The 25,635-nt window shown below is 45.7% G+C and overlaps 1 protein-coding gene across 2 annotated transcripts in view; it reads left to right on the top strand.

Moving 5' to 3' along the window:
* LOC119169955 (uncharacterized) overlaps window positions 1-25,635 on the top strand; it is a 51,460-nt gene that overhangs the window by 19,669 nt on the left and 6,156 nt on the right. For both annotated transcript variants that reach the window (XM_075890381.1, XM_037420957.2), the window contains exons 5-16: window positions 594-1,585; window positions 4,398-4,691; window positions 5,842-6,279; window positions 7,280-7,528; window positions 9,827-10,065; window positions 14,909-15,216; window positions 19,329-19,543; window positions 19,651-19,929; window positions 20,720-20,836; window positions 21,505-21,630; window positions 23,068-23,195; window positions 23,844-23,941. In XM_075890381.1, the coding sequence (XP_075746496.1) occupies window positions 594-1,585; window positions 4,398-4,691; window positions 5,842-6,279; window positions 7,280-7,528; window positions 9,827-10,065; window positions 14,909-15,216; window positions 19,329-19,543; window positions 19,651-19,929; window positions 20,720-20,836; window positions 21,505-21,630; window positions 23,068-23,195; window positions 23,844-23,941 (3,483 nt within the window). The remainder of the gene's footprint in view (window positions 1-593; window positions 1,586-4,397; window positions 4,692-5,841; window positions 6,280-7,279; window positions 7,529-9,826; window positions 10,066-14,908; window positions 15,217-19,328; window positions 19,544-19,650; window positions 19,930-20,719; window positions 20,837-21,504; window positions 21,631-23,067; window positions 23,196-23,843; window positions 23,942-25,635) is intronic.

Consider the following 25,635-nt stretch of genomic DNA (forward strand, 5'->3'; position numbering starts at 1 on the left):
TCAATCAGGTTTCGATATCCTTTGATGTTGGTCATAAGCTCTCACAGGAACAGTTCTTTCCCTGCACAAAATTTCTTCACTGGGTATCTTAACGATGGGCTTTTAACAATTTCACTTGACTGAAGACTCCACAGCAGAGCAGCATAAACTGAGGAAGCCATGTGAGTCATTAATCTATTTGTAGCCTGTACCAGTGGTTTGCATGCTTTTTATCATCTAATATGCAGGGTTACATGTCTACATTTGATCTCTAAACATCATGATACGTAACGTGATGTCAAGGTGAATATGGCAGTGTTGGTTGTTGCAGTTGCATTTTTTATTACTGTTTTGTTGTTTGTCAGCATCACCTGCGTAACTTTGTTGTCCCTTTATAATGTGCTGCTGGAAAGAATTCATTGGTGTTCAAGTTGTATGCTGTATCATTTTTCAAGCTTATCATGGTGACCTGTGGCTGGTCTTGTCTAAGGTGAATCTTTTTCAATGCATGATGCACAGAATATTATGCTGAGCTCATTTATTTGTCACCCTAATAAACCACATAAGTTTACACGGCATTCAAGCTCAAGACCTTGCTTACAATGTGCTTGCAGGTGTGCCTCTGAAGCCATCTGTGCCGACCAAAGCAATTTACCAGGAGTTGGTCGAATATCCCCCAGAGAGCATTGTAGCCTCTGTTGATGAGCGCACATCCTGGCTACGCACCATCCTGAGCAGTCAAGCCACCACCGGAAGTCAAGTGCAGTCTTCCCAGAACGGGTCCACCAAGCCTAGCCCCCTCCTCCGCAACCAATGCACAATCACCCGGAGGGAGCTTCCTTCCGTGCACAACTGGAGGCGACCCTCCGAGGAGGCTGGCTTCGACGCAGATAACTTCGACTCGGCCTCCATGTGCTCCGAGACAGAGTCCAACCTGTCGTGGGTCAGCGACGTCGATGACGAAATCAGGATGCTTAAGTCTATGATGGTGCCGCGGACTTCCCAGTTCGGCGTCCTCACCGCCCGAGAGAAAATGGCGGCCGGCACGCAAACCGAGCAGCTGTCGGCAACTGGCTGCGTTGTGGCTCACGTTGGCGTCGAAACGGAGGAGACGGATCACTTTGCGATTCTGAAGGAGAAAGTCCATCTTGAGGGCGAGCTGGACATGCTCCAGGGAGAGCTTGGCCGGCTGGTCCAGGCCAAGTCAGAACTGAAGACGCGTGCCGCAGCCGCTGAGGCCCGCTGCCAAAAGCTCGCGGAGGAGAAAGACGCGGCTGTGCAACGGGAAGCTAGCTTGCGCCAGGAGCTGCAGACACTCAAGATGGAGTCAGTGCGCTATGGACGTGTGGTGGGCGACTATGACAGCCTGATCCACTCCAAAGAATCTGAGACAGGGTTCCTGCACGACGAGGCTGCAGTGCTGTCAAATGAGAACCGTGAGCTGAAGGTCGCTGTGGAAGAGTTGAAGGTGGACCTGGAGTCGCGTTGCGGAGCCATCGAGGGACTCAAAAAGAAGATTGCTGAGATGCATGTGGAAAGCCAGTCAGCTGTGTGTGCCCGGGCCCAGCTGGAAACTGAGAACGCGAGCCTCCGCAATCAACTTCAGGTTAGTGCCTGAAATCCTCTACTCTGACCATAATCAAAAGAAACAAACTGTGAAAGGAGGCTTAGATTGTTTGCTGGCTTAAATGCAAAAATATGGTGCCAAATAAAAAAAAGCGATAAAAGTGAGCATTTGGGCAGTGGTCACATTTGTTTGCTCCGTAATTTATCCTCAATACATAGTGCAAATATAATTGCAACTACAACGGCGTTGGGTGGATGTAGTGGAGCAGACAAATGTATGCTGAGTATTTATTACACAGAGTGACCAATTGAACACTTCGCATCTGGGGAACTCTTCATATCCAGTGCATGAGACACAGTAGTAAAAGGGGCTAACTAAAATGAAGGTTTGGGCTAGCTGGTACATTATTGCACAAGATCTTTACTGTGTGATAATTGCTGTCAAAATTTTGGACCGAATACCTTGATGCACGAAGTCCAGCATGGAGCTTGCATATAGAAAAGTGAATTAATCAAGCTATAAAGTTTGTCATGACTAGGCTTGTGGAATGAATATTACAGTATTTAAATTTGCTTTGATTTGAATTTAAGTTATTTAAAATTTTAAAGTATTTGTAATGGACGAATGGGTGTTTATTGGGGCGCATGTAACCTCCTGTGAAGGTAGTTTTACTGCAGCAAAGAGGTGCTAAGCCGTGGAAACATTTGTACCAGGAGAAATTTGCACTGCCACGAAGCCTCACTTCAAAGTTAAATGAACAAATTACCCTCACATTGATTAATCATTTTTTAAAGGGGCCTTGAAATACTTTTTCAAGTAACCATGGAATGAATTCACTGGAAGAGCTTATTACCTTACGAATTCAACGCCGTGAAAATTTCGAAAATACACCCAGTACGAGAGGAGTTACAAAGATTTGTCGCTTGCTGCAATGACATTCTACCTTCTCTCGTCTCGATGAAAGCACTGGAAGCTAAGCAGGGAGGGATGGCAGGGGCAATAAAAATACGTCATCCACGCCTCGTGACCTCAAGCTTTTTTTTTCTTTTTTTCGTTGAATGCGTGGCTTTTTCAGGTTGATTGCGTGACAAGTCGCGGCCTCCCGCGGCGATCTTTGTAACGACTAAGCGCGCCATGTTATAATCGGCCAATGGCTGGTTGATGGGCTTTCTACGAGTGATTTTTGAGCGTCTTTCGTCATTTGTTGAGAGAAGAAAAAGCAATTTTGAGCTGACTTTGATAATTTATTGTGAATTCCAGACCACGTGCTGTGCTATATTATTTGGCTTGCATGTTTTCGGGAGCCTCTACTACCGATCGGCAGCGTTTTCTGACCATGCTCAAAAAGTATTGCAGGGCCAGTTTAAAAGCTTCTTATGCCGACTCATGTGCTCTAAGTGTAGTAAATTTTAAAACGTAACATATTTACCGGGTTATCACTTGCCTTCTACCAAAGTCAAATCCTGCTGCCATTTAAAGTTGTTCCCACTTCCTTTAAACCAATAAAATTGCATTTAATGAAGCCTTCTTTCAATGAAAAATACAGGAAAGTATAGTGCAGGCTTGTTAGATCACGGCAAATTGCCCCCCCCCCCACCCCCTGCACCTTTCTTTTTGTATCTGATACTTAAATTCGACCAAAATCACTATTCGCTTCGAGCCTGAAATTCACTATTTGCACTAGCCAAGCCCTGACTCAAAGAAGCTTGTCCTTCTGGGAACACTGTATTATTGGAGCACCATTCCAGTGTTGCCTTGTTGATTTCTTTCTTTGAGAGTGCATACATGTGTTCTCATTGCCCTGTGCCTCGAATAAGCATGCATCAAGGGGTTGCAGAGACAAGAGAGGTAGAATAAACGTCTTTATTTCAAAATACAGCAAAGGAGATGGGAACATGGTGCACCATCTCTTAGCATTTTGCAGCATTCAAAACTTTAGTGTAAGAAAACGTTCTCTTGAGCTGCAATTCAGCATAGTCAAGTTGTATAAACATACTCGATTTTCTGATTTGCTTACATTTCTGTGCAGTTTCTAGCACACTTTGTGGTGTGCAGCTACACGTTGATACGGTAGACTGGTAGGATAGAGGGAATGTGTCTGCCGTCTCCCTACAGCAGTCAGGTAGTGATGGCTATCATTGCAGAAATGAATGAGGTATCCTCACCACCATTGAAAGCGTTACTTCATCTGTGCTGCAGATAAATCACTAACAAGATTTTCTTGTTGCAGACATTCTATATAGAGAGTTCTAGTGTGTCTAGAGTTCCAGTGTACACAGTAGCATCGGCATAAGAAAAATTTGGGAACCCGATAACATAGTCTTTGAAGGGTTCAATGTGACAGCAATATCTGCACGTGTGTGGTTGTAGGCACACACTCTCTCTCTATCGCCTTCCCAAGCGCCAGCCTGTCTATGTTTCCTATTGGAGACGTAAAGTGTGCTGCAAGGAAAGCCAAAGTGCAAATGCCCTCTGGCTCCTATTTTTATTTGCATCAACCTTGAAATTTCGCTTATGGCCAATGCTGCCTTTTTGCTGAAAACCAAAGACACCAACCGCCGCGGTCAGGACCAACACGAAATTTCCGCAAAATTAATGCCTTCATGCTTTCTCATTAATACATTTCCAGAGTTCACCAGCAACCAAGTAAACAACTTTCTGTTAATCCAATAACAAATTTGTATTTGCTTAGTTGAGCCCTGTGCCACTAAATGGTGCCACCATCCCAGCCGCTTGCGCTCACTTCTTCAGTAATTAATTGTTCTGCAAATAGTAGCGGACGAACTTTGAACTCTCCACTGTTCTCGCTGCTGCGTGTATGTCAGCCCAAAAATTTTGGAACTGGCCGCAGGTGATCGAGAAGTCCAAGGACTGGTTCCGTGACCAGCTCCACGAGAGTCAACAGGGCAGGAATCAGCTGCACAAGGAGCACGTGGCCACCCAGGCCGAGAAGATTGCGCTAGAAGGCACGGCAGAGATGCTCAAAGCTGAGAACGCGCGCTTGACTCAGGAGCTGATGGAGGCCCGGCATCGCTCTGTACGTGATAAAGAAAGCCTCATGAAGAGGCTCGAGGACATCGAAGCCGACCTGCTCGAAAGGGAGGCCATTCTGTCTCGCGAGGCCGCTGAAGCACAGCCTCAACAGGTGATACAGTTTTTTGTAATTGGCATTGCAGTTCAAGCTCGGTACAATAGAAGGCAGGTCTGTTTAACTTGGTGGTGATCATAAAATAATTTAATATATCAATAATTGTAAAGCCTATCTGAAGATTGTGTGAATGCTCGGCATTTTCTGGAGTTGTAAGAGACTTCAAACTGGTTTCAAATTGGTATGGGTTTCTGCAAGGTTGTTCAAAGGCATAAAAGTTGACTTTTTATTTATTTTTCATGCCCACCTTTTTGCGAAAGGCATGTATTTAACCAGGGGGCCTTTTGTAATCTTGAAAAAGTGTGGTAGCCCTGCTTTTATCAAAGAATGAAAACAGGTACTAATATGCGTCACTGTATGGCAGTTTGTTGCCTCCACTTATGGTTTTCTTCACCGAAACGCATTTGTACGATGCGGTGAAACTTGCTACACGAAAGCAAATACAGCATGATGTTGTTAAAACGAAATTATTGCTACTCGAACCATCTTTAGAGACAGGCTCATTGCTTGTTTGAACTCCATACCTTGCTCCATGCCTTTCTGATCTTTAGTGGCCCATTTGACAACATATTCTAGAACAGTGCCGGTTTTTCAGCGTTGATGTATGCAGTGATACAAAGAGTGATCTTGCCACGCTGCGGTGGTCTAGTGCCTAACGTACTCTGCCGCTGACATGCAGGTCGTGGGATCAAATCCCAGCTGTGGCGGCTGCATTTCCGATGGAGGCAGAAATGCTGTAGGCCCGTGGGCCCAGATTTGGGTGCAGGTTAAAGAGCCCCAGGTGGTCAAAATTTACGGAGCCCTCCACTACAGCATCTCTCATAATCATATCGTGGTTTTGGGACGTTAAATTCCACATATCAATCAATCAAAAAGTAATCACATTTGCCTTTAAGAGAAGGTAACTTACAGGGATGTCCAGCATTAAAAACACTAAAAGCGGATGTGTGTGGATATGGAATAGAGTTCAATATATGCCTAGTAACAAGCGATGTGTCTTACTGGGATTTTCAAAGGGATGTTACAACTGTTCGAGACAGCAAATAATTCCGTACACCTGTGTTCAACTCTACTATGATTGCTTTTGCAATGCCTAGGACAATATTATTGCCACTCAGTATGTAATGTGTTCTTGGCCTCTTTAAAGCCTGTATCCGAGGCAAGCGACCTGTCTAGCAAGTTACGTGTGGCCGAGTTGGAAGAGCAGCTGCGTTCGACCGAGTCGAGCCTATCCGAGCGGTCTACAGCCCTGACGGCTTTGGAGCGGGAGCGCACCGAGTTGGTGACGGAAGTCCAGCGACTGCGACTGCGGTTGAGCGACAGTGAACTCGGTCGGCGTAACCAGGACGAGCTGCTGCAGGAAGGCGTGCAGAAAGTTCGGCGGCTGCAGACAGAACTGGCGGCTAGTGAGGAGCGAGCCACAGAACTGCGCAACCAGAAGGCAGCCCTCGAAGTGGCCCTGGCTGCGGCCAACCAGGACAAGCGGGTTGTCAGCGAGTCACTGGGCACCCTGACTGAGAACTTGGCACGGCTCGAAAACAACTTCAAACTCATCCGCACCGAGCAGGTGGCAAAGACTGCACAGGTGAGGGAGGTTGTCGGCTGTGCCATCTTTGACAAATTGCACTGGGGCGCCCCATCATTAAGGAGCGTGTGCTAGGGCGCCCGGTGGTATGCTGATTTCGTTTGATAAGTATGTCACTATAGTGGGAGACAACTTTAAAGGTCGGTTTCCTCCTCAAAGGCGGTACATACAATCCATGCACAAATGGACGCACTTTCTTGACTGATGTCATGTACCACATGGCCTGTGAGCCTACATTCTGAGGACCTTTCCGTGTGCATGAGTGGGACAATTTCTCTAGTCGCAGAAGATTGGCTACCGCTCTTTGGTTGTTGGGTGGTGGCCTCTGCAGACTTCTTGAGTTGTGTTCGACTATAGTTTTCTTTTTTGATGGTGTTAGCTTAAGCACAACCAAAATATGGTAGAAACTTATTAAAAATGAGTGTGCGTGCACACTCAAAGCCTGAGCTTTAAAGGTTGCTACATACAACCACAAAAAGGAATAAAATGCTGTAATTGAGGTAGCAAACGAGTAGGATTTACACTGGAAAGCTCATTAAAGAACCAAGGTGCTCCAGTTCATCACCTTTTTATTAGATTTGCAGTCTAGCGCCATGTGTCTTGCTTGCTTGTCCCTTTTCTATTGAGATCTGTGTGACACACCTGTCACTACATGAATTGACATGCTGAATAGCTGTTGCAGCTGAAATGCTTTGTTATATTGAGTAAAGGTTTAATTGCTCAAATGCATAATATTGCTTGTGGCAATGGAGTTTACTCATATTTCAGTAACCTTCGTTTTGGTTGTGGGTACGATACCTGGTAGCAGGGCCCTTGTTCTTATGTGGATAGAATGAAAAATTGGTCTTGTGCCATGCTCCGCAAGTTAAGAAGTCCTACAATTTAATTATTATTCTGGAGCCGTCCATGACACGTCTTACAGGTTCTGCTTCTCTGTAACACAGTCAATCTCATCTACCAGTCGAAAAACGTGCTCTTTCTGTGGTTTCTGATGTTACAGATTGACCAACTGCAAAGAGAGAAGGCCTCTCTAGGCGAGCGCCTCTCAGAGGCCGAGACGGCCCTGTCACTGGCACGGAAGGAACTTGCATCACGGTCCAATGCGCAATCTCAAGCACAAGCCATGGAAGTGAGCCAGCTGCGCAAGCAGTACAGTGACCTTCAAAACGTGATGCGTGTCCTCGAGGCTGACCTCAAGAAGGCCTCAGCCGAGGCCAGAGAGGCAACGACTAGGCACAGCACGGACAAGGTGAGGGGCACGCTAAATGCTGCTTTTATCAATGCCTTCATTGCCAAGGGTTTCAGATGGGTTCACAGTATCGGCACACACATTTGTTTCTAAATGAAAGTGTGACTGTGTTTTAGTGACAGAAACTGTTACGTGCGCCATCAGTCGGCTTAAGCCAAGCTTAAAATGTATTGGGTGTTCTCAAGTGTTGTCTACCTTCTGCATAACAATAAAAGCTGTGTGCATTGTGGAATTCGCACGAGCATTAGTGATAAAGCTGAAGTGTACAGTGACACATGTATAAAAGGTCAAGCATTTCACTGGCAATGAGATTGTCAGCTACCGACGACCGTGCTTGCTGCTGTCATTGTATTGCAAGTATTACTTGTTGGTACTGTAATAAGTAGACTCCTCTTAAACGAAACTTGAAAGGACAAGAAAATTTGTTTCATTTATGAGAAGTTTCATTTAAGCTAGGCTCACAAAATGAATGAAATATGACTCGATTTCAAAAGCACCAACTGTGGCTGACTGAAGAAAAACATTTTAAAGTATACAATATTTATATAGTTGATTAGAAAGAAAAATGTTGCTAATATTGCTTACAGATATCTCTTAAAACGGCTCAGACAGCCATCGCTCACGCGCAAGTGCTCGATCCCCATGCGAGTAATCTCTTTGCCCTTCTCTTCGAAAATGGGGCTGCTTATTGGGAAGTTCGCACTGCGCACATGCTCGAATCAGAGAAAAAGAGCATCGTAGATTTCTTTCTCCGTCGTCGTTCTCATCTGCATTCTGTCTTTGTCGAAGTTCCCAAGCTTTGCAGCTTCTTCAATTTTCAGTTTGTTCTTGACTGTCCTTAACAGTGTGGACTTGGGAATATTGAACTGTTCTGCACAATTTCTGTCTCCGATAGGTCATTGCGGTCAAATTCTTGAATGATTTTCACTTTCGTTGTGAGCAAAAGTGCATTGGGATGCTGTTTTTTTTTGTTTGTTTTCATCTCAAGTTCACGACGAGATAGAAACAAAAAAGATGAAAACGAGATTAATCGTTTGCTGCTCGGCGTGCGCAGCCATGTGCGATCGCTGGATTGGCATGACTAGGCTAGCTTTGGCATTTGTTTTGTGGTTGCTAGGCTGCCGTGGCCACTTCCGCCGTTCATGGATTTTGTCTGTTTTAGTTTCATTTAACCGATGTAAGGGAAAAAAAAATGTTTCGATTGCCCGCAACTTTTTGTCATTAAATATATAGGAGACCAACCAAATTGCAGAGATAGTTTCTTTTATTCGGCTTTTCCGTTTAAGCGAGTTTCATTTAATGGGAGTCCACTGTAGATTCATTTGTGATGCAGAAGTCTGCCCTATAATTAAATCAATTTTTACTGGCTTGACTGCTTGCTTGGTTGTTCACTGTCCCACCCACGTGACAGCATCCTGGGTAGGTGCAGCGTTGAGGTGGTGTTGCATGAGACAGCTGAGGATACAGCAGCCATCTTGTGGGGTCTCCGCGAGACGAACGCGCGCCTCGTCATGCCACGCTCACAGAGTGAACGGACACAGTCGACGCGGTCGGTAGAAAGCACACAACATACATACCTTTATTAACTAATTTAGACGACGATATCGTCCGCCGAATGATACACCAATTTCAATTAACACGCTACCATACAAACAACATAACGCAGTGACATACTAAACACACAATAACATAATAAACACACACTAACACACCCAACACACTAACACATACCCAAGGCGGCGTCGCCAACGCCTGACTTTCCACGTGGGACCCCGGCGCGAAGCCTGCGGTGCCGAGCACCGGAGACCCACGCCACAGACAACCGTTCGTGGCAGCCGCCACGCGCAGAAGAGACTCGCTCAACGCTCGCCCGCCACCAAGGCCTGCCTTCCGCCAGGGGCCACCGCCGGCGCTACCACTCTACCAACAGTGGTACTCAAAGCGAACACAATGCCATCTATCGCCCGGCGGGGGTCACCACCGAAATAACGCCTGGGGCGAGACACGTGCGCCACGCGGCGCAGACAACTTTACAGGGGGGGGTGTCAGCACCCTCACAATCTGAAACCTCATTCAAGCTCTCATATAGCTGAAAAGGTATTTCTGAAAAGACATCATTGGAGACAAATGCGACTGGTTGCCTTGCTGTTCAAACAAGACGTGTTCTGTTACTTGGATAACTGTGGTTTGCTGCTGGCTTGTAAGCCATTAGTCTAGACTGTCTACGGTATTCTCCGGCGTAGCACAGCCTTAGTGTCCCTTGAATTTTTTGCGGCTTGCCGCATCAACGTCTTGCAGGAGAAGCTGCGGCAATTGGAGGAACAGCTGGAACATGCCGAGGCTGAGCTGGAGACCCTGGCGCAGCGCAATGCTGTTCTGCAGAGCCAGCTGCAGGAGTCGACCCAGCGGCTGAACCGAGAGAAGGCACGCCGGGCGGCCAGCCTCCAGGAGCAGGCGCAGTTGCACGACCCCTCCACCTGGGAGACGCAAGTTCGGGAGCTCGAGCAGACGTTGGCCACCCGTGAGATGGCCACCAGGTAACTGACCCTTCTCACTCTCGCTTGGCCTACAATCAGGAAAGTGGTGTCCAGCCATAAACGTGAGGACAGCTTTGGAGATCTCGTGGTCGTACGGAAAAAGAAATGTGGAATAGCCAGTGCATCCAAAGGTGAATGCTTCCATAATACTAGCGCACACACACACAGAGACTACACGGGAAGATGCTGGACAACTGCTAGTGCTTGTTCTGAGTCTTCCTGTGTTGTGTCTGTGTGTGTGTGTATAGTCGAATCTCGATAATTTGAACTCGAAAAGGCCCAAAAATTTGTTTGAATTGAAAGAAGTTCAAATTAATGAAAGATAAATGAATGGAGTGTTCTCCATGCTGTGGTGCATGTGCTTTGAGCTAACACACGGGGGGGGGGGGGGGGGGAGTTTCAGAAGACGTACATTTATTCACAAATCACAGGACATCTGTTATTAATTGAAGTAATCGGTGATGTGCGTCTGCTCACGCTTGATTTGCAGCGAGTCAATCAATTTTGCACGCAGCTTGCAAAGCATTTCTACTTCGGCTTCAGCGTTCTCCGGGCAAGAGAAGTTGCGCGCGAAAATGTCCAGCGCCGACACTTTCTAAAGACGATCACAACAACGACTGTGTAGCGGAGTCTCCCGCTCTCCGCTACGCAGCCGCAGCATGGCCAGCACGTGACGAGAAAGGAGAAGTGTCTCCACGCGAAGAGAAGCAGATCGGCACCTGAGAGAAAACCAACACTCCACGGCAGCTTTTTTTTTTTTGCTCTCTTTGTGCACGTTGTTGAAAGAAGAAAAGCTACGTGGCAGGGAAGGGAAAGGGGGAAGCGTGGCACTGGCGCATGAGAGACCCCCCCCCTCAAGGTGCATAGCCGTGCTCCCGCAAGGGGCAAAGATAGCGCCTTTTTCATTTCCTTCAGACACACATTCATTCAACTCAGCAACAGCTTTCTTTTTTTTTCTCTCTCTGTTTATGCGCGATGTTGAAAGGAGGAAGGGTCTGTACGTGGCAGGGATGGAAAAGGGTGTAGGGTCGTCGCAGATCGGCATTTGAGAGAGAGCAAACATTCCATGGCAGCCTTTTCTTTCCTTTTCATTTATTTCGCGGGCAGCGTTGAGGTGTTGCCGGTGCCGCTGCGGGACTGGGCGGGGTGCTGAGAGCATTTTCAGAGCGCGGTATGTTCGAATGAAATGTCGGAAGTGCTTGGGCGTTCAAATTACCGGACGTTTTCGCCCATTGCAATACACATAGCTTTGATGAGACCTCATTTTGAGTTCGAATTCACGAAAAGTTCGAATTAAGCGTGTTCGAATTAATGATATTCGACTGTTTTATAGAAGCATTCATTCAGTACCAAATAGCCCAGCTATATGCATTAGGACATCCAAAAGTGTGCCTGACTTGGGCCAGGTGGTACTACTGCAGGGGAAAAAGGTCAGCACAATTTACTGGTGACCAAAGCAGTGAAGCTTTTAACCGGCCACATCTGCACAAAAATACGAATACTACCTGACAATTAAGCTTGCTGGAGGACAAGATGCCACACGTTATTGTCCTACAACGGTCATCATTTGCTTGTGGTGGTCTTATTTTGTTGTAGATGTGCCTAACTATAGTGAAATTGAAGAGCGCTTTGGACAGAATTAAGTTGGGATGAGTCTTTTACCGAACCTGTTCGTCGACCTCACTTCACCCTGTCTGAAGTACTCTTCGCTTCTATATACCGTAATTACTCGAATCTAACGTGCACCTTTTTTCCGGTTTAGTGAGTTCATAAATCGCATGCGGGTTAGAATCGAGTACGAAAAAAGAAATGAATACAGTCATTCTAGTGTCATTGGCATTTTCAAAATGGCTGCCCCCTACGTGCATCGGCATGGCGCGTCGGCATGGCACGTCGGCCATTTCTGCCAATGTGTTTCCTATGTGCGGCACTTCGTAAGTGTGCTGAGGAGTTCATCATATTCTAGTGCATTTACATCGACGGCATGAAAGGCCCGACTTCAAAAACTCGACGAGTGCACCACGATGTTGCTTTAAAAGAAAAGTCATCGCCTGTGCAGAAACGAACGGAAATCGGGCCACATCGTGGTCGTTCGTAGTTTCCGATATGTGCATGCGGGACTGGCGGAAACAAAAGCAGAAGATTGTCGACAGCAAAGCTTCATGTAAAGGCTTCAGTGGGCCACAGCAGTGTCGGTTTCCGCAAATTGAAGAGCTGCTAGCCAAGTATGTGCTTGAGCAGTGAGCGGCACGACAGAACTGCTCCAAGTGCGGGCTATGCAGTTAGCTTTACAAAAAGGGCTAACACAGAGCCAGTTCAAAGTGAGCAGGTGCTGGCTAACTAACTTTATAAAGAGGAAAAGCTTTTCCCTCCGAAGGCAAACGGGCATATGGGAAAAGTTGCCGGAGGAGTACGAAGAAAAGCTTCACAGTTTTCAGAGGTTCGTCCTAAACTTGCGGCACAACAACGGTTACCTGCTTGAGCAAATCGAGAATGCCGATCAGACGCCTCTTTGCTTCGACATGCCTGGCACCACAATTATCGAGAAGGGGGTGAAGCAAGTTCACGTGGTGACATCGGGCCACGTAAAAACTAGAGTGACGGCAATGCTCTGTTGCACGTCAGATGAGCACAACCTTACCCCATACTTGATATTTAAAAGGAGTCGTTTTCTCGAGTGGTGTGATCGTGAATTCCAACGAGAAATATAGGTGCACTTTACAATTGATGTCTTACTTCTTCTTTTCTGTCGTCGAAACCGAATGCGCGTTACAATCGAGGGTGCAATAGAATCGAGTAAATATGGTACCATATTTTGAGACAGGTTCAACTAGTACAAGAACAACAATGCCAAGAGGCATGCATAACGCAGCGCTAGACTGAAGCTGAGTATTTACTTTATTGAAGGGCACAACTTGTATAGTACATTTAATTTCAACACAAAAGTACAACTTCCACTTTCATTCCTTCTTCTCCTTTGTTCCTCTCTGATCTTTCTCTTTTTCTTTACGTCATAGAAGCTATACAAACAAGGCAGTGCGGATATTGTTTTCTATATAGGTATGCTCTCTGTGGTGAGAGCCGACGATGATGAAGTTCTACCATACTAATCAGGTGTTTGTCTGCTGTTAAATAAATTTGTGAAATGTAAAATCTAGACTTGCGCGAACATTCGAGCTCTCTGAGTGTTCTAACGAATATAACAGTATTTGAATTCACTTCGACTTGACTTTACTATATTGGAAATTTTGAAATATTCGAAAGGAACAAAAGGTGCGTACGTGTCGACATGCAACTTTTTGTAAAGATGGTTTCACTGCAGTGAAGGGGTGCTAAGTTGAGAAAACACCAGTTCCAGTGTTATAAAGGGGCCTCTCAACACTTTTTGAGCATGGTCAGAAAACGCTGCTGATCGGTAGTAGAGGCCCCCGACAACACGCGAGCCAAATATTATAGTGCATCATGTGGCCTGGAATTCAAAATAAATTATCAAAGTCAGCTGAAAATTGCTTTCTCTTCTCTCGACAAATCATGCGATATACCCAAAAAATCACGCATAAATTTCCCATCTATCAGCCATTGGCTGATTTGAACATGGGGCACTCACTCGTTACAGAGATCGCGGCGGGAGGCCGCTACTTGTGCACACTTGCACGCGCGATCACACTGAACAAGTCGTGCAGTTGAATAAAAACAAAAGAAAAAAGTGCTCAAGGTCACAGGGCACACGGGATGTTTCTCTGTGGCCCTGCCATCCTTTCCTGTTTAGCTTCCAGCGCTTTCGTCTGGATGAAGGAAGAGAGAATGCAATTGCAGCGTGTGACAAATCTTTGTAACTCCGCTCATACTCGACGGATTCTTAAAATTTTCGCGGCATTGAATTTGTGAGGCAATAAACTCTTCCAGTGAATTCATTCCATGGTTACTCTGAAAAGTGTTTCAGGGCCCCTTTAAAGGGACACTAAAGGCAAGTATAAAGTCGACCATGATTGTTGAGATGGCGGTCCATAAATTTCGTAGTGCTAGTTTCGTACCAAAGAAGTGCTTATTGTAAAATAAAATCACGTTTTAATGGCCTGCATCGCATTAACCCACTTCAAATCACCTGAACGTTATTGTTTCCGTGCCCAACGTTGCCCGTCTTTACTATGTGGCCGCCAACACCTGTAAAAGAAGAGCGAAAGTACCAGAAACCACAATAGCAACAACGGCCATTGAGCAATTTTCTGCAATCTTGGAGGCCATGATTCTGCTCGCTTGGTTCAACTGGGTCCCGTTAGATGGCACCACCTATCCAGTCTAACCAGCCAAGAACTGAACTTTTGAACTACTCGTGCCATTCCCCATAGTAACGCCAGGCGGCTTTTTTTTTTGTATAGATAAAACAGGAACGGACAAGCATGATTATTTTATTACTTTTCTTGATGCATGGAAGATTTTTATTACAGCTAGTTCGATTACTAGTGATTAATTGTAGTCGGACGACGTCTTCGGGATCATTTCTCAAATGTCCCCATCGTGGCGCACGTTGTGTGATACATTTAGCTTGATTGTTTGGTAAGTAAGGCACTGCTGTTGATAATGTTGCCATTTTAGACGTCATACATTGAGCTTTCACTCTGGCATAAATTGCCCTTTGCCTTTAGTGTCCCTTAATGCATGTAACCTACTGTAAAAGTGGTTTCGTTGCAGTGGAGGAGTGCTAAGCTGTGAAAGGTTTAGCACCCCTCCGCTTAGAACCATGGTATACTGAAAACACACACTACATTTTCTTCCTGCCAGCCTGTTCCTACCGGCTAGTTTCTTCATGCATTTATGCTGTCTGCTTGCTTGTTGGGTGCAGAGAGCAGGAGCGCATGCACAAGTCCAACATCCGCCTACTTACGCGCAAGCTCCGCGAGAAGATGAAGGAGCTCAAGCTGGCTCAGGTGCAGCTGGCCAACGCTGAGTCGCAGCAGGAGGAAGACCAGCAACGGCGGACGAGCCAGAAACTGATCAGCCAGGAAGTCCAGACCCTGGATCAGCTGGAAAAAGTCAGCGCCGACACTCAGACTGACTCGGCAGCAAAAATCCAAGAGGAGCAGACGGAGCTTGCCGAGAAGAACCAGGAACTGCTGCTGCAGCTGGAGAGGGAACAAGGACGGCTCGCTGGTGAGCATTGTCTCTTCTTTGTTCATCGTTTAGCAGTTTCGTCCAGGGCTGCTTTAAACAAGTATGTTTGGTGTCATCGAAGGTACTGTGGAAAATAAAGAAAAATTGCCGTGCTTTTGTAACTGATCTTTTGCCTCAAGAATTCTTACTAACAAGTGAATGACAGTACTCAATGAGGAGAATACATGAAGAATGGAGGACATTTTATTGCACATTCTCAGCAATGAGCCAGATAGCGTGTATCCAGAAGTTGTAGTGTGCCAATGGGCTGCGCTGAGGAATTGACAATGTTGACTCCATGAATTGTATTGACAGAGCAATCTGGCCCACTGTGCAAAGATACCGGGAGGATATAATCAACTAACCTTTTATGAATTAGTTGGTCTAGAATTTAAGATAATAATGACGCAACTACTAATGCACACTGACGTGGACAAGTACCGCAGATTGGGTGAGTTAGGATGTGATAAAGTCGTATCACTATAGTGCAGCTCAGTTTGAGCATGAAGAAAAGATTCTAATTTGCATCTTTTCTTCACCCCAAAACTAAGCTGCACTATAGCAATACGATTTTATCATGATGTGGACACTGGACGCTTGTCTCATTCGTCATGTTGTGTTTTCGTTGTGTCATTCTTAAACCAAGCAGATATGTTTGCCCAGCGTCAGCTGCTAACGATTAGTCATTCACTGGTGCAGTCAAACATATGAAAGTGTGTCTGAGTTATTGAGAAGAGGTGGTTAGGCCAGCTTTGGATGCATGTCCAGACTGTGCAGTCAGTCCTTGTATGACACTATTCTATGGCTAAAGGGGAGGAAGCAAGCTATTCTTGCGCCTATCGTTTTCGCATGATTGTAGGTCAATCATATTGTCTTAGTTTGCAATCCCAAGTTGGGAGTTTGACCCAGAATAGAAATCTGGTTTCGATTGTAAAGTCCTCCTGAAAATAATCACCGCATATTTTCGCAAGGCTAGCTTTTCTGCACAGCTCAAGCACTGCTGTCAAGCCAGCTTGGCACAACGGTGTTCGACTTCGTTTTCTTTCGGAGACATTGTAAATAAAATTTTTTAATGAAATGTGCTCGTACTTTTCTTATTTTATTGCGATAGCAATTACATGGACAGTCTCGGCTGGTTTTTGCCGTCGCTGCCGCTGCCCCCGTCACGCACCGTATATGTATATGTACCTATATATATATATAAAAACTCAAGAAAAAAAGCCGCCCACGTTTGGCACCCAGCTCGTCCTAATCTAGCAACCCCCGCTTATTTCCCGCACGGACTTAGCCCCGCGGATTGGGGCTAGGGGATTAGGTGCTTGTGGGGCGCGCTTATCCTTTAGTGGGGAGAATCATGTGCCTTGGCCTTTCACTAGAACGATTGCGTTAGTTGCCTGGGCCACAGAGGTCAACTTCACTCACTGGGCAGGCTCCGTTTGCGAAAAAAGCGCACTTTTCAAACACAGCTGGGACACTCATGACAACTGGGACACTCATTAGTTCGCACTCATATCTGTACCTGTGACTATGTTTTGTGCGTCATTTTTGTTCAAACAGTGCTTTAAGCGTCGAGCTGTAAACTTTGCTAGTGAGCTCTCGTTCTGTGTGTGTTGTTTTTGTGCGTCATCTCTGCATAAGCAGCGTAGCGCACTGCACGATCTGCTTGCCGTTCTCTGCGGTACATTCCAAGTTGCTGCTATCACATTCATTGCTTCGCCTTTGCGGTGAAACTGTTACTTTTGTCTTTTGCCATGAGACTTTTGGAAGCATCAACCTAAATTTGAGTTGACTTAAAATCGTGTAATTATGGTAACTATTTAGACAGTTAGGGGGACCTTATTATTGGAACATTTGCACCATATCTTCTTGTCCTGCAGCTGAGGTTACCAGTAATGATAACTCTGTCCACAGCACAGGCTATCTGAAGACACCTGATTCCAGGAACACAGTAATCTGCTTCTAAATCACATGCCAGTCGTTGCCCACAATATATCTGTGAAAGCAATTTGTGTGGACTCTTCAGATGCATTTTTGCCTTTGTTGTTGTCAATTGGTTTTGTATAAAGTTCAAATTTATAACATCGCTAGAATTGTTGTATGTTCGATGCGTGAATAAAAGCGTGCAAGGGCACTCAACGATCCCAGCTCAAGCCGGGAGGAAATGCGTCGCCATCTTCTGATGTTCGAAAGGCTTTCAGAGGGTCTTGGAGAAGGGAGAAACGGCTGCATGGTTCTGGCAAAAACTGTGCACTTTGAGCGGCTGCATGTGGTTGCGTGCGCCGTGTCTTGACACAGATTAGCACAGACAGCTCCTTTCTCACTCTGAGATTTGCATTCAAGCGATAGACAAAATGAAAGGTAGCTTTGTCCCCTGCATTTGCTTGCTTTCGTGCTTTTGTCGGGTTACGCCAGATCGGATTCTAAAGGTGTTAGCTGCCAGTCTTACTTTGTGTAACTTTCTTCTTTGTTACTGTCACGTTCCTTGCTTAGCTCTCATGGTGAGACAAGATTTCCTTGAGTGAACAGCTGTTGAGGTAGACTGTTTTTTTTATTTGACTGCACAGCTGACGAGTTTGTCACACAGCTATTTGCTCCTTTCTTGAATAACTTGTCTGTTATTTGAATTTTCTCCAGTTGAAAACTCTTTGAACGTGGTTGAAATCACTGCCAATAGTTAGTCGAGGCTGCTGCATACATGTTAACCAAACATTACAGCAGGAGACGTGGCAAGGAATTTACAGGTGGTCTTCCTTTGGGATTCATCTCTGCGCTATCCCGATATTAAGGAATTTAAAAGCACCTTTTAAAGGCAGCTAAAAATTGCTTGCTCATCTCTCGGCAAGTTTTATCATTACGCCATTGTTGAAAGGCCATTGGAGGCCATTGGAGGGGAGACACAATCATTGGTTAATTTGAGCTTTTTGTGCTTCTCAGTTACAGCGTCTGCCACTAGCGATACTGAAACTCAACTGATGTGCTGAAAGAATGAAAGAGGAAGTGCTTAAGGTCATGACGGGCACCGACGTAACTTCGTGCCCTCTGCCATCTCCTTCCCCCTGCATTGCTTTGTGTGCGTATGTAAGAAAAAAAGAGAGAGAAAGCGCTTGAAGCATACGAAAAATCCCTGGAAGTCCGCTCGTAGTTGACGGGCTACTAAAAAAGATTTTTTCTGCAATTGATTCGTGAGACATTTGACGATTACTTGGCAAATTGTTGCAGGCGCCTTTAAAGTCGATTGAAAACCAATGTTCTTGTCCTTCTTCCTCAGAAGTTCTCCATTGTGTACATGATCCATAAAGTCTTCTTAGTAGTCACTTTCTGTTAGGAGTGTGTGAATATTCGTACTCTTTATTTTTTTAATAGCGTTTGCTATTTGATTCAATTTGCTTAGGATTTCTACTATTCTAAGCATTCAAATTCCCGAAATGTAACACGATAGGTTATGATAATGAATAATAAATAAGATGACAATAAATTGGCATACAGCATGCTTGGTCTTGCGTTTTGAGATGCCAACATGTGAAACTGCAAGTCGCTTTCACCAGTGCTCCGAACAGCCTAGTGCGAGGAGCTTGGCTGTAGGTGCTGCGTCCGATGTGTGAAATGCCCATTCATTGCGCAGAACAGTGCAAAGAAACAAAGTTGTAGACAAGCAGTGGATAGAGACAGCGCTGTGCGGTGTCCACTTCTCGTCTGCATCTGTGTTTTCTGTGCTGTTAGCCACAATGAATCTACGCCAACTCGCCCAGTTTTCCATCTTAAAAAAAAATGCCCATCAATGGTGGTGAGGAGCCAGCAAGCAATGCGATTTGTTGCTTGAGACGAAGCCCTGTGCGGCTTCTGCGCTTTCACATGTCTAACTGCTACTACCACTAGTACTATGTCTACCACGGAGGAGTAGTGGCTAAGGTGCTTGCCTGCTGACCCGAATGTCGTGGGTTCAATCTCGGCGGTTGTTGGTGCGCCAGATGCTCGAAATTTCCAGAGCCTCTTCAGCATCTCTGGTAATTGTATCGTGGTTTTGGGACGTAAAACTTCAGATGTTATTACCCTACTAGTACTACTTACTGCTACCAGTAAACCTGTGCCTTGAGCCCCATGCGAATGTGCAGGTTCCCTGAAGGCCCAGGAAGAGCTGCGTGCGAGTGTGGAGCAGCTGGAGCGGCAGCTGTCGGAGCAGGGAGGCCGCATGGCCGAGCTCCAGTGCCAGCTGGAGCAAGTGCAGGGGCGTGCCGACCAGGCGCAGGCCCTGCACCAGAGCTCCGTGGCTGACCTCCAGAGGGAGCTCGAGAAAGAGCGCACGCTGAGCAAGGAGCTGCGCCAGAGGGTGAGTGGTGCACATGATTTTATTTTGTTCCTGGTTTTTTAATCTACTTTTGCAATTGGTATGATTGAAGAACTCTGCATTCGGGCATCCTCCCTCCCTCCCCACAGATATTTGAGGAGAAGCGTCGTGGGGGTCAGCTGCAGCGTCAGCTGACAAGCCTGAAGCAGGGTCTGACGGAGGCAAGCCAGTCGGCGGACGCGGGTCGGCTCAAGGCCCAGGCACAGGCCGAGCGGGCGCAGAGCCTTGAGGCCCAGCTGCGGGAGGCACAGGGTCGACTGGAGGCACTCCGAGCAGACCTCGCTGCTTCCCAGGCGGCCAGGAAGGAGCTGGAGGCCAAGCTACGCAATGCACACGAGAGGGACCCTGCCCTGGAGCAGCAAATGAAGGTGACTGGGATGTGACTAATCGAAAGGAGATCCCAAACTGCAGCTAAACCTCGATAGATCTTACCAAACCTTTGAAGTACAAAGCTAGTTCCAATTCCCAATTCCAACTCCGTCCAAAGTCATGTATTTCTTTCTTGCAGTTTAGCAAATTTGTTTGGCACCTCAGTTTTGACTTACCAAGATGCATGCACACATTGTGTGCATGCATCTGATTCCTGTATTGTAAATTAAATATTGGTAAGCATCGACAAGGCGTAAGTCAATGTCCTGTGGGAGATCTTTTATACAGAAACGTTGCCAGTGGACAGCAAAAATTACAAGGACAACTATAGGCACTCTTTACGAGTTGTTCTTGTGAAAGCATTAATGCCTAATGCCTCAGCCAGAAGCTGCAGCACATATGCGATGCCTACACGATATGTCACTGACGACCTCTGCGATAGTACGCTGAGGAAACAACAGTTCAGGGCCATTAGCTTCAGTTTGTGGCCACCTTTTACAATGCCGCAACTGACCATAAAAACTTCAGGCGTTGCATGTCGAACTTTAAGTCCAGAAACAACATGGCACCCGTCATGCCGCTGCAATCCTGAATTGAATTTCTTCATAGGGGAGCTAAGGAGTATGTATTTGTTAAAAGCAGTGCACAAAATATTTGTTACTCAGTAGGCATTATGTGAACTGCTTCACGCACGTACATACTCGAACGGCTTTCTTTGCTGGTATTGTTTTTTATTTACCACGTTGGATGCAAGAACGGGCTGTGTCTCACTTTTTTCATTGATTTCAGCTGCTAAGCTGGAATGTGAAGGAGAAGACGCAGGAGGTGGCCGCACTTCAGGAGCGTGTGCGCCTGGCCGAGACCGCCCATCAGGTTGAAGTTGCGGGGCTGCGCAGACAGGTCGAGGTATGTGAGCAGTGCACTAGCAAACATGTCACCTTTGGAGGCCCTTTGCTTTGTGGAGACACTTGGCAGATTTCACGCTTGACGGTCGCTCTGTCCACGATGTCCTCTCTCCAAAGGCCCCTCACTGATCCCCCCCCGTCCGCAGTCTTCTCTAAGCGTCTCCCGCCTTTACTTTTCTGCCTAACTCTTTTGACCCTACCTCATCGCTTCCCTTGTAAACCACTTCTGAGGTGTCCTACTTTGATAGAGACAGTTGCCGAGTTCACTTTTCTCTTCATTTTCTCCTTTTAATAATCTCTTCCGCCAGCTTTGCTTTGTATGCTTTGGATGCTCAGGAGCCTTGTACAATAAAGTTTAGCGAGGGGATGGGAAAGGGAAGCTAGGGTGAAAAAGAGGAAAAAAACAGATGTGAGAGGGTAAATCACTGAATAATCACATATGTACATTGCATAGCAAGGTGTGGGTAAGTGAAGTCAGGGTGAGGAGGAGAAAGGGCAATATAGGAAGAGGTAAAGAAAAGAAAAAGAAAAGTTGAAGAAGAAAAACATAGTCGTGTCTTCCAGTGTGTGAGGTTACCAGTTCAATCGATATGAAAGGAAGACAGTTTTTTTTTTTTCGTCGCTTCGCCTTTCCTGCCACATGACCTTGCTTCCCCCTGCGTGCATCAGGAGGCCCAGCAGCAGCACTCTGACCTCTCGGCCGAGCTGATGTCAGTGCGCAAGGAGAAGTTCACCCTCCAGGCCAGGCTGCAGGAGCTCCGCAATGTGCTGCGCTCACGCATGGAGCAATGCAAGGTATACTTATATGAGCAGACGCCTGATAATTTCGTTGTCAAGGATGCTAGCACATGTACAGTACAAAACTGACTCAAACACGACATCATTGTTTTAAGGATGAAGCACTTTTAAGCGTGGGCCTGGCTGTTGTATGCTGTTGTTTTTGTTTAGCATCACGCAGACAAAAGCACACGTAGCATAGCCATCTGATCACGTGCTCACGCCAGAGAGAAGTCTTTTTTTTTGTCCCGTTCTTTCGGTGCCTTGTTGATGATATTAAGGCAGGTAAAACCGCATATAGCATAGCCATCTGCTGCATATTTAGTACGTGGTCACGCCTATGCAAAGTCTCCTTCCTCTTGTTCTACGAGCGCCATGATTGTGATGTTAAGTTTGGAGCACATGAAAATTGGAAAAAGAAGCAAGGTGAAAGCAGAATGACTCAAGGGAAAAATGGGGAGTAAAATACAAACAAAGAAAAAAATAGACAATGCAAGAAGCAAGAAAGAGAGTGGGAAAGAAAGAGAAAATTGAAGAGAAAGAAGGCTGTCCGGCTCCGCAATTCTTGCAGGCTGGGCACCCCTAGTGTGAAGCTGCCTTAACGTTTTTTTTAATAACTTCGAATGCATATCATGAGCAACTGCTCATGATAACGTCATGTCGCCGTGGATGCGGCTGCTGAAGTTGTTGCCTCTGGTGTACATGTGGCTGCTGAAGTTGTTGCTGAAGATGTTGCCTCTGGTGTACATGTGAAATGAAAAGTTAGAGTTATGCAGATATTATGCAAACAGCAAATGCTGCAAACAAATGTATGTACATTACTTAGTACCTGAGTTTTTGCATCTCATTCCCTCAGTACCGTAGAAGGGGAAAGTTTAGAAAAACTGTGCAAAGGCGTCTGTTTTGGAAATGCAAAATGACGCTTTCATCGCCCACATATGAATGCACTTGCCCCGTTCTTCGTTTTGTACTTAGCCGACAACACTGCAGAAGCAACATAGCTAGCACAGTCAGACGTCTTAGATCACGAAACATATTATGGAATAAGCACTTGACATAATTATAAGTACAATTTGTGTTATCATGAAACATCAGATTATGGACACTTGTGCTTCCGTTTCGCAACGTGGTATGTGTTAGTTGAGAGCGAAATTTGTGCACGAGTCGCACGAAACTCACTCACTAGCATATAGAGAGTTTTAAATAAGCCAGAGTTTGATGTAATTGAAATGCCATTATCTGTTACATAATTTTGAGACCCCGATTCTAAATCAAACTTCGTAACTCTTCCCTTTAGCTGTCATATTTTGTGTGCAACTTCTTTATGCAAATTCAAGCAGTGAGGTAAGATTCCCTAGCTCTAGTAGTGCTGAGGTGTTGTCTGCTGTGTATAAAATCAATTACAATGGGAGAAAGCATGATTAACCTCACTATTTTTGTGACTCAATTTTCTAGGAGCTTCAGAGGCAGCTGACAGAACTGGCCGAGACAACAGAGCTTGACCTGCCTAATGTCATGCCGGACTTAGACGACTCGTACATTACGGAATTGCTCCAGCAGTGTTCTTCACAGCCAACTAGCAGGTGAGATGTAGTGTATTTCCATCATGTGCCTTCTTTTTTTTCTTGAACATTCGAGCATCGCAGACTACTCGTGTGATGCCCATAAGCAAAACTTTTGTGTACGGTCCCCACCTATGACGAGTGGGTTCTATTTTTGTGAACAGTAGTAAAACTTTGCCTTATCTTGTAGTCACTGCATTTAAAAACTACAAATAACTAACGCCTATCATGCTTTGTACTTGGCTTCCTTGGTACTTGGCAGTATAAGGTTGTAATTGGAAGGCCACTCAAAATCAGGCTATTCTGTGGCTGATATTGTGCCAAAGTTTGTTCTTTACATCAGCAACTAACCACAGTTCGTTAGGTAATATTAAATGAAAATTTGCAGGCGAGTGTTGGATTATACTGGAAATAATACTGAATGCACTGAAATTCTGACAATTGAACCAGATTAGTGTAGAATCAAAACATCTCAGTGTTGTTAACCTAGGCACTGTCTTACAAGGCAAATCTGCACAGAAGGAACTACTGATTGTATAGGTTTTTTTTTTAACCACCATGTTTCGTATAGCATAGTTTTACTTAATATTTACAGTTTAGACTACTTATCTTCTAGACTTACTTTTTTCCAACTTGTTACCTAAAGCAAACCTTCTTGATTTTCTATAGGCCACTTGGGAGTCTGCAAATATGCCTTGACTCACTCAAGCAGGACTTGAATACTCTTCACAGCCAGATTCGGCAGAACGTGGAGCTTCCTAAAAAAGGTGTGTAAACGAATGAAAGTGTTCAACAAATAGGCTTGTAGAGTTGTAAAGAAGGTAATATAATTTGTGGGTTTTTGTTGCAGTGGTAGTGCAGATTGACAGCTTAATTTCACTGTGAATCACTGGCTTACTTTGGGCTTTAATGGCTGTAGCAAAGTTGGGAGCAACAAACTGTGACACTTTAAAAAAAAAATGCCTTAAAAAAAAATTTGGCAGATCCCATGTACAGTGGGAATCGATTATATACGAAGCACGAATGAGAAATGTTGATATGTCACTTTAAAATCAGCACAACGTTACTAGGTGGTGGTAAGTGATGACGTACATGACTACCGTGACATGATTATTATGTTTGGATGTGTCGTTTACCTTCGTCATTTATTCAAGTCACGTGATAACAAATTGAGTATATGTGGAGCTAGCGAAACGACCGCGAGCACGCTATGAGTGTGCTATGTTGTCATGTCCTTACATGATATGCGTGTCAGGATTATCATGTTTGCACCAGTCATATACTTTCGTCATCCATTGACGTCACGTAACACCAAATTCGGTATATATGGAGCTAGCAAAACGGCCACGAGCGCATCATGAAGGGCTCAATATACTCCAATGTAGCGTTGACGCGCACGCACGCTGGGCACAGCGACGCTACGTTAGCAAAACGCAAGCACTCTGTAGTCTGACGCCAGGCGCGACCGGCACGACCAGCGTTCGTCGGCGCGGCCCCACGGCAACCGGTGCGAAATGCAACATGCTGTGTTTCGCACCGATGCGTTACCCAGACAACACTGCGTCTCCCTCTTTTTGTGACGGAGGGACACTGGACGCGCTAAAACGCGCATGCGTCAAAGCAACGTAGTGCGGCGTGCGCCTGCGAGTATGTGGCAGGACCCGTGCCTGGCGTGGCAATGCCGGCGTCACCCGACGAAATGAACGCCGGTAAGCACCACACCGCGTCTGGTCGAAATCTATTGGCGCCTTGAATGCGGCATGTAATCATGCTCTCACATGACACGCATCTCATGATTATCATCTTTGCAACAGTCACATACCTTTGTCATCCATCAGTGTCACGTAATACCAAATTTGGCATGTGAAGCAAGCGAAACAGCCGCGAGCGCATCATCAGTGTGGCATGTAGTCATGTTGTTACATAACACCCATGTCGTGATTGTGATGTTTGTATGTGCCTTTTACGTATGTCCTCCATTCGCGTTGCATAATACCGAGTTTGGTACATGCGAAGCTATCGAAACGGCCGGAAGCGCATCATGAGCGTAGCATGCCGTCATGTTGTTACATGACACGCATCTGAAGTTTATGATGTTTGCACCATTATCATACCATCGTCATCCATTCGCATACTGTAATACCAAATTTGGTATATGTGACGCTAGCAAAACGGCCTGGAGCGCATCATGAGCGTGGCATGTAGTCATGTTGTTACATGACACACACCTCATGATTATCATGTTTGCACCAGTCACATACCTGTGTCATTCATTCACGTACTGTAATGCAAAATTTGGTATTAGTGAAGCTAGCGAAACGGCCCCGAGCACATCATGAGCTTGGCATGTAGTCATGTTGTTACATGACACGCATGTAATGATTTTCATGTTAGGGTCTGTTGCTTGTGCTCGCCATGCAGTCATGTCATACTATACCAGTTATGCAACATGCCATGTGAA

This window comes from Rhipicephalus microplus, chromosome 3 (genome assembly GCF_043290135.1).
Source record: "Rhipicephalus microplus isolate Deutch F79 chromosome 3, USDA_Rmic, whole genome shotgun sequence".
Taxonomy (NCBI): Eukaryota; Metazoa; Arthropoda; class Arachnida; order Ixodida; family Ixodidae; genus Rhipicephalus; species Rhipicephalus microplus.